At 40.0% G+C, this 13,440-nt stretch overlaps 1 protein-coding gene across 1 annotated transcript in view; it reads right to left on the reverse strand.

Moving 5' to 3' along the window:
- Positions 1-13,440, reverse strand: part of ptprz1a (protein tyrosine phosphatase receptor type Z1a) — a 73,335-nt gene that overhangs the window by 21,408 nt on the left and 38,487 nt on the right. The window contains exons 13-17 of the mRNA XM_034117195.1: positions 11,764-11,902; positions 4,351-4,430; positions 2,925-3,010; positions 1,224-1,244; positions 279-375 (exon numbers count right to left, since the gene is read on the reverse strand). Of these exons, the coding sequence (XP_033973086.1) occupies positions 279-375; positions 1,224-1,244; positions 2,925-3,010; positions 4,351-4,430; positions 11,764-11,902 (423 nt within the window). The remainder of the gene's footprint in view (positions 1-278; positions 376-1,223; positions 1,245-2,924; positions 3,011-4,350; positions 4,431-11,763; positions 11,903-13,440) is intronic.

The following is a 13,440-nucleotide window of genomic DNA, read 5'->3' on the forward strand; positions in this document are numbered from 1 at the left end:
GTTACAGTGAAAGTAGTCATTGTGCAGATTGGTCCATTTCAGAATAATATATTTGATATGTTTTATAATGATTGATCATGAAAGTGTTCTCAAAGCTGGTAAAGGTGCAGCTAGTTTGAATGACTTTGTATACTGCAGGGTAGCTTGTGGATTACTAATGTTTCATACTTTTTTTTACATGCAAAGGATAAACAGAGGATGAAAACACATCTGTCATATATTTTGCTTGTTGTGAGTAATACATATATTATATAAAAGTGTGTGTGGAGGGAACTCACAGGCCAGGATGTTGCTGTATCTGTTTTTATTTTTGTTGTCGGGATGGTTGGAGCTGTCAGTCGTCATCCCCATCTCCACCGTGCACGTCTGAACCTCCTGAACACACACACACACACACACACACACACACACACACACACACACACACACACACACACACACACACACACACACACACACACACACACACACACACACACACACACACACACACACACACACACACACACACACACACACACACACACACACACACACACACACACACACACACACACACACACACACACACACACACACACACACACACACACACACACACACACACACACACACACACAGTTTTACAAGGCAAAGAGAAGGTATTCTGTGGAACTGCAATCATTAAATTGCTTACAGCCCCAAAATAATTGTTTTCGATAAACCAACGCTATAAATGTCCCAAAAATACTACGTTCAGGTAAAAGTCTCAATGTCGAGAAATCTCTGAATACTGACTTTTTTCTCAGAAACACACAGAATTTTTTTTGTCAGTTGTCGAAACAAATAATGCACTTTTGGTCAGACATACGGAAGAGGACGAGGGCCACATGTGATTTTTTTTTTTTTTATCTGATCAAAAGTGGATTTTTCTTTGAGTTCTGAGAAGAAAGTCAGAATTCCGAGAAAAAAGTTCTGACTTTTTTGAAAAAAATCTCTTTTGGTCAGATCCCGCCCAAAAATGTACATGTTGCACTTATCCTCTCCAAAGTACAGTTAATGGCACAGATCAATTCCAATGTGAGAGAAAGTTTTTTGGACTCCAGTATCCATTTCTTATGATACCTACAGTCATTTGTTTCCACTTGTGTCAATCAGAAACCGTGCATTAGCACCTCCAGATTCCCACATTAACAACCCTTTGCACAACGAGACGGAAACAGAGCGGTGAGAGCGAGTCTTACCTCGTAACTCTCCTTCAGAACCTAAAGACGAGGAGGCCAGACGATTCCACGACAACACAAACCAAAGAGGTGCAGAAATACAAATTACAAGACGACACAGAAAACCACAAACTCATCTCACAGCACAGAACATGCTGCTAAACACAGGGAGCATCAGCGCGGATAAATACAACGTACATTCAGGGGCTAAAACACTGTGTATTTCAGTTCTTGCTGCAACTATTTTTTACTTCTACTGACGATTATTATCGATGAATCACCTCATCATTTGGCCTGAAACACAAAACTCACAAAGACATGAAGCAGGACTGCAGCATTTATTCTCCAATTTTCAATATTATTTGTTTTAACTGAGAACTACGGAAGCCCTGAGAGGCAAATGTGACCCTTTTCTTAGTTTTTGGGGGTCAATTTTCTAAGTCTGAGCTAATTTCATCAAAAAACTGGTGAAAATCAATCAATAAATGTGCAATGATAATATTAAAATAGTGCTCTGCCAGGTGATTTTTGTTGTTGATATACCCGTTTGTACATTAGACGAGCATTACAACTTCGAACATTTAAAGAAATATTCTTACAAGGAAAAAAAAGGCAGAATTTTCCCCCTGATTTACAGTTGGAAAAAAGACACTCAGGAAGTCACATTTTTATATTTACCTGTTTTAAAAAAAAAATCAGATTGAAATTACAAATGTTATTACCTGGGTGAAAAAAAATCCTGACCAAAAAAAACTAACAATCACAGCAAAACCAAAATAAATACCTGGCAAAGCCTTTTTTCTTACCTGTCATAATTAATTTTTTGAACTGTTCTTAAGTCAGGAATACAGGAGGAAAGACTATTTAGATCAGATTTAGAAAATGTGTCACTAGAATTGATTTGTCTAACTTGCCTCTCATAGCTTCCGTACAGAAAACACTGCGTTATTATTGATGATAAATCGTCAGTGCCAATACCATAGTCTTCCATTTATAGTCATATTTAAATCAAAATGAGATTTTGATATTTCCATGTATATATTAAAGGTTTGAAGAGATGGTATTCTGTGGAACTGCAATCATTAAATTGCTTACAGCCCCAAAATAATTGTTTTCGATAAACCAACGCTATAAATGTCCCAAAAAGACTACGTTAAGGTAAAAGGGAAAAGGATAAGAGCAAGACATTCTGTTGAGAAATAAGTCTCAATGTCGAGAAATCAGAATTAAAAGAAAATCTCTGAATACTGACTTTTTTCTCAGAAACACACAGAAACAAATGTTTTTTTATCATAATATCTAGATTTTCAGTAAAATAACTGAAAAGAAAAAGTCAGGATTCCAACTTTAATCAAAACATTTGGAGATTTTGAGACAAAAAACAAACCTTCTTCCACTTTAATCTCGGTTGTCGAAACAAATAATGAACTGTTGGTCAGAGCTACGGAAGAGGACGAGGGCCAACTGTGATTTTCTTTTTTTTAATATGACCAAAAGTGGATTTTTCATTGAGTTAAATAGAATCATCAAGAAACAATAATCAGGTAATGTTGCAGTCCTTCGTCAAAGTGTACCAGTAACACATCATCATGCAGCATGCACACAATCACACACAACTCCCATTGAACACTAACACACACCAACATCAAGTGTGAGACAGTGGGGACACTCTTTGACACTTTATTGTTTTAGTTTCAGCTAGAGAATGAAAAGCAATCGTACCTCGAACTCTCTCTGGAAGCCGAGTGAGTCGTGAAGTTGGGACACGTGTTTCACGAAGTCTTTCACCGGGAAAGATGTCTGCTCGTCTGGAAGAAAAACAAAAAACAGGAAACACTGAACCAACCAAGAGAGAGAACAAGGGAACAAATACTTTCTGTAGGGAACAAATACTTGGGGAACAAATACCTGCTGTGGGGAACAAATATGTGGGGAACAAATACTTTCTGTAGGGAACAAATTGTTGTTGTGGGGTACAAATACTTGTTGTGGGGAACAAATACTTGTTGTGGGGAACAAATACTTGCTGTGGGGAACAAATACTTGGGGAACAAATTGTTGTTGTGGGGAACAAATATTTGGGGAACAAATTGTTGTTGTGGGGAACAAATACTTTCTGTAGGGAACAAATTGTTGTTGTGGGGTACAAATACTTGTTGTGGGGTACAAATACTTGTTGTGGGGAACAAATACTTGTTGTGGGGAACAAATACTTGGGGAACAAATTGTTGTTGTGGGGAACAAATATTTGGGGGACAAATTGTTGTTGTGGGGAACAAATACTTGTTGTGGGGAACAACTACTTGCTGTGGGGAACAAATACTTGTTGTGGGGAACAAATACTTGCTGTAGGGAACAAACACTTGCTGTAGGGAACAAACACTTGCTGTAGGGAACAACCACTTGCTGTAGGGAACAAATACTTGCTGTAGGGAACAAACACTTGCTGTAGGGAACACACACTTGCTGTAGGGAACACACACTTGCTGTAGGGAACACACACTTGCTGTAGGGAACAAACACTTGCTGTAGGGAACAACCACTTGCTGTAGGGAACAAACACTTGCTGTAGGGAACACACACTTGATGTAGGGAACACATACTTGCTGTAGGGAACACACACTTGCTGTAGGGAACAAACACTTGCTGTAGGGAACACACACTTGCTGTAGGGAACACACACTTGCTGTAGGGAACACACACTTGCTGTATGGAACACATACTTGCTGTAGGGAACAAAGACTTGCTGTAGGGAACAACCACTTGCTGTAGGGAACACATACTTGCTGTAGGGAACAAACACTTGCTGTAGGGAACAAACACTTGTTGTAGGGAACAAATACTTGCTGTAGGGAACAAATACTTGCTGTAGGGAACAAATACTTGCTGTAGGGAACAAATACTTGCTATGGGGAACAAATACTTGCTGTAGGGAACAACTACTTGTTTCGGCGGAAGAAACATTTGTTGTGGGGAACAACTACTTGCTAAAAAAAGAAAGAATCCAACTTGATCTGACAAGTCAACAAATGTGTGTGCATGTGTGTGTGTGTGTGTGTGTGTGTATGTGTGTGTATGTGTGTGAATGTGTGTGTGTGTGTGTGTGTATGTGTGTGAATGTGTGTGAATGTGTGTGTGTGTGTGTTACCAGATGCTAATACAGCTGTGGTGATGACTCTGGGTGATGAACTGTCTTCGATGTAGAAGTGAGCCGTCTGAAAACAGGTCCTGCACACACACACAAAAACACACACATCAGACATCAGACATCAACAACAGAGTGTGTTTTATTTTGAAAATCATTTTGGTCTGTTCTGTGATTAAACAAAGCAGTCACATGTTTTATAAACATAAAGAAGTCGGGAAACGTAAAGAGAAATAAACAAATAATTGTAAATAATCAAATATTTCAGGATCAACACAATGTAGGACAACATGGTTTAGTGTTATACATAAATACATCGAAACATCATCAGCATATTGTAAATAAAAAAACAACAAAAATGAAATTTCAGAATCCATGTAAATCAAATGCAGGAAACATGGCTGAATCCTAAACTGAAAACACTGAATAAAGAAATGTATAATAATGTATCTCTATTGATCAGTATTTATATGTTTCGATGCTGCGTACTGATGCTGACGGAGATGCAGAAGATGCTTTTGTTTTCATGCGATTCTCCGTTAGCCCAGATTTTGGGGAACACACGTAATCTTCCCAAAAACACAGGAAACAAGACGCTCAGTTAATCCGTGACACGTTTTTAAACGGATGAGATTTCCTCTGATGAACCTGCGGTGTCTCGGCCAAATGGGCAGCCGGGATTATCGGCCACAAAAAACAGAGATAAAAACACAGTAAAAGAGCTGAGATTTTACAGATTAAAGACACAAACAGTATTCTCTCAAAGAGTCTGAGGAGTGTTTATTCATCTACTAATAAATGACCTTGTTTTGACATCTAGACCTGTTTAGCACGTTTCGCTCATTAAACATGTTCATTTCCAACAACTATTTTAATAAAAACACTTTAGACATAGCGCTCTAAAATATGGTTTCTGTTTCTGTAAAGAAAAGAGCTTGAACTGCGTCAGGAGACAAAGTAAAATCGATCAACTGTAGTAAATAAATATATATATATAATATTTCTGTGTTGCTTTACAGGCATATAAAAGCCATCTCTGTATTCTTCGTTAAGAGAGGTGTTTATTAATGTGCACTGTCAGTGGTAAATAAACAACTAACTAACTAACTCACAAAGTAACTCGCCAACAAACTAACTAACTAACTCTCTAACTAACTAACTAATTGTTGAACTAACTAACTAACTAAGTAACTCACAAACTAACTAACTAACTCTCGAACTAACTAACTAACTAACTAACTAACTAACTAACTGGCTAACTAACTAACTAACTAACTCTCTAACTAACCAACTAACTATCTAACTAACTCTCTAACTAACTAACTAACCAACAAACTCGCTAACTAACTAACTCATTAACTAACTCTCTAACTAACTAACTAACTCACCAACAAACTCATTAACTAACTAACTAATTAACTAACTCTCTAACTAACTCTCTAACTCTCTAACTAACTAACTCTCTAACTAACTCTCTAACTAACTCTCTAACTAACTAACTCACAAACTAACTAACTTTCTAACTAACTCTCTAACTCTCTAACTAACTAACTAACTCACAAACTAACTAAGTATCTAACTAACTGGCTAACTAAGAAACTCACAAACTAACTCTAACTAACTAACTAATTAACTAACTCTCTAACTCTCTAACTAACTAACTAACTAACTAACTAACCAATTAACTAACTAACTAACTCTCTAACTCTCTAACTAACTCACAAACGAACTAACTCTCTAACTAACTCTCTAACTCTCTAACTAACTAACTAACTAACTCACAAACTAACTAAGTATCTAACTAACTGGCTAACTAAGAAACTCACAAACTAACTCTAACTAACTAACTAACTCTCTAACTAACTAACTAACTAATTAACTAACTCTCTAACTAACTAACTAACTAATTAACTAACTCTCTAACTAACTAACTAACCAATTAACTAACTAACTAACTCTCTAACTAACTCTCTAATTAACTAACTCTCTAACTAACTAACTAACTAACTAACTAACTAACTAACTAACTAGCTAGCTAAATAGCTAACTACGTAACTCAATAAATAAATGAATGAATGCAAAAATAAAGTAAATAAATAATAATCAAAAAGTAAGTAAGCAAATTAGTAACAAATAAACAAATAAATAAGTAAGCAAATAAATAAATAAATAAATAAATAAATACATAGGTAAGTAAGTAAGTAAGCAAATAAAATACTAATATAAAAAAAATGTAATCACACTGGAGGGAGGAGAATTTTTGTATCTAAAGTTGCTAAAAGTTCTCTGAATCTGTCCCAGGACATGATGTGTCTGTGCAGGGAGGTCAGTGTTTTTAGCTGTTAGCATTAGCTTAGCCATGAGCTAACTTTATTCTGCTGCAGTCAGAGAGGCTGCTCTTCCACTTTGCTTTAACACAAAGCACTGTTTAATGTTTGATTTGACTACTAAACGTCTTCATGGTAATAAACAGCTAATCTCCTGACAGATGGTGTTTGATGTTTTGAGACGTGTTAGCTTTGATTTCTGGTCTAAACATGTAAGTCTGCTGTTCATTGGCCAACTTAGTGTATTTACTTGTTTATCTGCTGAGACTGAAACTACCTAATCTGATTATATCCATGTAAGAAGATCAGCCTCAACCTCAACCTAAAAAAGGAAAACAGCTGCTGCTAAATATTTCTTAATCCATTGTATTTGAATAAAACATTATGTTGGTTAAAAATCGAATGCACATTTATTGACCAGAAAGTTTAAATTCTAATTAGTTGTTTTGCTTTTTTTCAGATGTTCTTGGACAGTTGTTTTTTTTAGTAGCTGTAGCTTGCTCGTTCATCTCTTTGTTCTGAATAAAGGAACTACAGCACGGTCACATGACTTCACGTCACCACCGCTAAGCTAAAGTTGGCTAATGATGGGCTGTAAAGGAACTACAGCACGGTCACATGACTTCATGTCACCACCGCTAAGCTAAAGGTGGCTAATGTTGGGCTGTAAAGGAACTACAGCACGGTCACATGACTTCACATCACCACCGCTAAGCTAAAGGAGGCTAATGTTGGGCTATAAAGGAACTACAGCACAGTCACATGACTTCACGTCACCACCGCTAAGCTAATGGCGGCTAATGATGGGCTGTAAAGGAACTACAGCACGGTCACATGACTTCACATCACCACCGCTAAGCTAAAGTTGGCTAATGATGGGCTGTAAAGGAACTACAGCACGGTCACATGACTTCACGTCACCACCGCTAAGCTAATGGCGGCTAATGTTGGGCGTGATGATGTTTAGTCGCCTCTTTTAGACACTTTTAGCAACCTCCGTTTTTAAATTCACCAGTGGGGTATTTACTGACATATTTTATGTTGCAGAACAGAACGTTAAAATCTCTTCAGCTTGTGTTAACCACAGACTTTCAGGCTAACAAACAAAAACACATCCAAAAAACAATTAACTTTCAGACGAGGGCGCGGAAAGGGGTTACATTCTGACACATTTCTGGGTTTTAGGACTCATTCCTGCACAACTCTATTTATAAAAAATCCTGGGCTGTAACCTCGGACGCCCAGGCCTGACAACCCCACCATAGTGTTTTTATTTTAGGAACCTAAACCCATGTTCTCTGCCAGATTAATAACCCACATTTCGTCCATATTTTCACAGATCTCACAGCAGCAGCAGAGTCCAAATGAGCACCGTGTAGTGGAGTGGTTAAAGGACACAACAGCAGCAGGATTAGAGCGCTTTGGCCTCCTGCCGCTCGCCCTACAAGACGCTAACACGATTTCCTTCTGTCGGACATAATCAGGCGGATGTCCTTTTCCCATCCTCTGACCCTCGGTGGACACTCGTCGCTCTGCAGCCAAGGTACGTCGTTCTGAGGGGATTAATCCCCCCGCTGCCCAGATTATTATCGGCTTAGCACTGCTCAATCTTGGAGATACAACAACAAGCAGAGCGCAAAAACAAGAACAATATGTGGAGGCTCCAGCGCGGCAGATCAGAAATGTACAAGATATTACTAAGAGTGTTTACACTGCGTTCGACAGCGTGTCCTTGATCGGATTCTAAAGTTGGTTATTTCACGGTCTGAGTGGGAGGCTTTTTTCTTTTCTGCAAAGTCAAATGTGTTTTCAAGCAGAATAAGGAAGAGCATTTTGGGTTTATGTCCTCATAAACCATACAAAAAATAAGTTCTCAAAGAAAGTTTTGCTTGCTCCAAATCCAGTATTTCAAATGTTTCGATAAAAAAAATGAAAAACAGAATCTCTCAAGGTCAGAGAAAAAACTCTTCTGCTGTCAAAAGTAAGTGAAAAGCATTCAGTCGTCTGCATCAACACAAGAGGTATTGTTTGTGAACGGGCTGCTCGTTAAAACACACACACACACACACACCACACACACACACACACACACACACACACACACACACACACACACACACACACACACACACACACACACAACACACACACACACACACACACACACACACACACACACACACACACACACACACACACACACACACACACACACACACCACACACACACACACACACACACACACCACACACACACACACACACACACACACACACACACCACACCACACACACACACACACACACACACCACACACACACACACACACACACACACACACACACACACACACACACACACTTCCTGGTCAGCCTACAAAAAGACATCCTCCTTGCATAATCATGTTGCTCTGTGTGTCTGACATGTAAATGCTAACATGTTCAACCATAACAGTTTTTAAGCCAATAATATGTCAGGGCTGTGTTTCGGTCAGCCTGTTGTGGACCTCTGCTGCTCTCTAGTGGCCAGAACAACAAAAATAACATTCAAAGGTCACCTATTATGCAAAATCCACTTCTTCATGTCTTTCCTACATCAACATGTGTCCCCTCTTCTTCATGTCTCTTCTACATCAACATGTGTCCCCTCTTCTTCATGTCTCTTCTACATCAACATGTGTCCCCTCTTCCTCATGTCTCTTCTACATCAACATGTGTCCCCTCTTCTTCATGTCTCTTCTACATCAACATGTGTCCCCTCTTCTTCATGTCTCTTCTACATCAACATGTGTCCCCTCTTCTTCATGTCTCTTCTACATCAACATGTGTCTCTCTTCTTCATGTCTCTTCTACATCAACATGTGTCCCCCTCTTCTTCATGTTTCTTCTACAATCAACATGTGTCCCCTCTTCTTCATGTGTCTTCTTCATCAACATGTGTCCCCTCTTCTTCATGTCTCTTCTTCATCAACATGTGTCCCCTCTTCTTCATGTCTCTTCTACATCAACATGTGTCCCCTCTTCTTCATGTCTCCTCTACATCAACATGTGTCCCCTCTTCTTCATGTCTCTTCTACATCAACATGTGTCCCCTCTTCTTCATGTCTCTTCTACATCAACATGTGGTCCCTCTTCTTCATGTCTCTTCTACATCAACATGTGTCCCCTCTTCTTCATGTCTCTTCTACATCAACATGTGTCCCCTCTTCTTCATGTCTCTTCTACATCAACATGTGTCCCCTCTTCTTCATGTCTCTTCTACATCAACATGTGTCCCCTCTTCTTCATGTCTCTTCTACATCAACATGTGTCCCCTCTTCTTCATGTCTCTTCTACATCAACATGTGTCCCCTCTTCTTCATGTCTCTTCTACATCAACATGTGTCCCCTCTTCTTCATGTCTCTTCTACATCAACATGTGTCCCCTCTTCTTCATGTCTCTTCTACATCAACATGTGTCCCCTCTGTGTAAAGAGACTCAGAAAGTTTCAGGAACAAAGATTCTCTCTCTTTTTGTCCTGATCCATTTCTATAAAAACCTGTCTGAAAATGAGCTGATCAGATTTTGGCCACTTTGTGATGTCATAACGATGTTTTGGCTTGTGTAACCATTAGCCAATCACCAACCAAGGTAACCCCCCCCCTTATCACCTGAATCTCCTCCTATACCCCATTCACACCAACGGTGTTTCGGGGCCGGTTCGGTGCTGGTGCTTGAAAAGCACCGGGTTTTCCTGTTCACACCGCAGCGGAGCAGCCTCTAAGCTCCGGAATCCGGTTTGTTTCGAGCACCAAAAAGTTGTCCGTGTAGAAGCAAGAACCGCTTACGTCGGAGGGGGGCGAGATTAACCTGAGATAACAGTTAAGGCGAGTACGGCAAATAAAAGTTGTAACCAGCAGTAGTGCTGAGCAAAGTGACTAGAACGCAACCACACACTTGTTAAAAAAAAAACACGCTTTATAAAGTCAGGCAACACTAACCAGGCTTCGTGTGATTCTGTTTATTTGTATCTTACTTTGACCATCCGTTCGCTGTTATTGATCATTGTGGAGAGCAGGCAGACGTTTTGTTTGTTATTATAGCAGCTATCGGATGGAATCAATACATGGGCTGCACAGGTTGTCATGTCCGACTATCACAAGTAGAATCATAATGAAAAATACGTCGGTAAAAAGTGCCTGTAGAAAACGGCTTAGCAAGTAGTCAGTTTAGCTTTGGTTGCTATGCTAACATCACCCATGTTATACCAGAGAAACTTTCATAACAGCGTTGTGATGCCAAACAGCGTCAATTCAGACTGACACCAAACAGCGTCAATTCAGACTGACACCAAACAGCGTCAATTCAGACTGACACACATTCACTTAAGGGGAACTGGGGATATGAATCAGCTGCTTGTGTGACAGTCAGACAGTGAATACTTTAGAGCCGTGTGAGCTAACCCGGAGCTAACGGGACAATAAACTCCGGTGGAAGAGCAGTCAGCACTGCAGCGGTCGGTAAATGCCGCTGAAACACATTAATAAACAATGAACCACGGCACTCTGGAGAAAAGTATAAGGTTGGAGAAGTCGTTATTTAATTTAATCTGGCTTCGTATGATTAAAAGCAACACGATCATCGACCCGACGCAGTCCCCGGCCCGTTGTTGTTGTGAGGTGAGCTCCGTTGGGGAGAAACTCAGCGACGTAAACTGTGACGTCATGACGCAGCAGCGGCAGCACCAGAGCGGTGTGAAAAGAGCCGGCGCTAAACCGAAGAACCGGTTCTGAACCAGAAAAGCTCTAGCACGGAGCTAGAAGGGGAAAAGCCTTGGTGTGAAAGGGGTATTAGAGCACCATTGAGTTCTTTGTAACCAAATGTCTCTCAGAGGGGCGTGGGGAGGGGCTCCTTATTTTCATCTAAAGTAACAGACAGAGAATCAGCACTTTGGAAACAGGGCTGAAACAGAGGGGATTATGGGATGCTGCAATGATCTGTTTGGTGTTTCAGCCAATCAGAGACAGGCTCTGTATATATCTGAGACCTGATGAAAAACAGTATCATAGGGGACCTTTAATATTTAACAGCATCCACAGCAGTACAGACCTCCAGTAGACGAGGATCCCGATGAGCACGATGAGTCCCAGGCCGGTCAGGGTGGAGATGACGGCCAGAGGAACCACAGCTTTCCTCTCTCGCTCCCGGATCGAACCCACTCTGGACTCATGGCTGCTGTTACTGGCTTCTGCGGCAAAATAATAAAAGTGGAAAGAAGAAAATTAAAACTACTCAAGGGTGAATGAGAAAGTCAGAGATATAAACATGTTGCATATGAGGAGAAGCTGCTCTGGTCATAGAAATGTAGTTCATTGAAGCGGGCAGAGCCAGAGTATATGGGTATTTATTTGTATAAAATGTACTAAAAACTGGATTTTACTCCATTAAAAAAACATTAAAAAAACTTGTAAATATAAGACGATATATTTAATAAGCCCATGAATGTACTTCTCTCTCCAGAGCAGCGTGTCCTCATTGAACTCTTTGCACAACGCCAACATAAGAAGAGTAGCATGAATCAATCAGACTGAAACACGAGGTACAACCACTCTCACCCACTTTCCCACTGCACACATCTCTTGAAGGAATCACAAAAGCTCCCTAATCAAAAGTCCATCACAGACCAAGCGAGAAACTGATTCATCAGGATTCAGGAGCTGCAGTCAATCAAGCATCGGCATTATTGTAACATTGAATAACGTGAAAAGAAAAGCAGTCGGCAGAACCTGACCTCACTGAGCCGATGCTTCTGAATCCTGCCTTTGTCGCTCGACAACCAGTGAAGAAAACACTAGTGTGGGTTAACCTTGACTGTTTGCCAGAACGTACCTTTTCTACACAATCGGACTCAGTGCAGCGGCTGTGAAAGGCCGGGTCAGCGCTGTTGACTAGTTCATAAAGAGCCTGTTGTGCGCTTTCTACGCTAAGAGTAAAAAACCCATTCATTCACTCATCCATGCAACAGTTTATTTTGTCTGCCTCTTAAAGAAACTCATGAACACAGTGGTGGTGGTAATGGGGAGGGAAGGGAAAGAAAAAGGTGCGGACAGGAGAGGAGAAAGGTGATTTGTAAAGAGAGTGAAGAGATGGAGAAAGTCAAAGAAGATCTGATAAGAATTAAAGACACGAAAACTTCCGACTGCAAAGATTTCCAACTAAATGTTTAACTTCCTAGTTCTGTTATTCTGTCAATCTGGCTATTATATGGTTACAATGTTGTGCAATAGCCTATATACAATCTCAACTCCTTAATATGTTCACTTTAAAATGCTGCTGCTTACAATATTTTTAACCATTAATGTTTACTTTTTTTTATTTATGTATGCTTGTCTCTTTATTTGATAACTGTATTGTTTGCCTTTTGCCGTGTCACTTTTGCTGTAGCTGTGGGACTGATAAAGGACTTCTGATCCTTTGGTGGACGACAGGTGCAAAGGTGTCACAATGGCCAGGGACATTTCCAGTAGCATTAATGCTCTGCAGATTCAGAAACGATGCAAATATAGAAACACTAATGTGCCAAAACACATGCCAACGAAGAAGCATCTTCACCAACCTGAGGAAACATTACATTACATTACATTACATGTTAGACGCTTTTATCCAAAGCGACTAACATACTCAATACTGTGAGCAATCCCCACAGGAGCAATTTGAGGTGAAGTGTCTCAGGGACACAACGACATGCTGACTGCAGAGGGGTTTGAACCTGTGCTCCCCTGATCC

Source organism: Trematomus bernacchii, unplaced genomic scaffold (assembly GCF_902827165.1).
Source record: "Trematomus bernacchii unplaced genomic scaffold, fTreBer1.1, whole genome shotgun sequence".
Taxonomy (NCBI): Eukaryota; Metazoa; Chordata; class Actinopteri; order Perciformes; family Nototheniidae; genus Trematomus; species Trematomus bernacchii.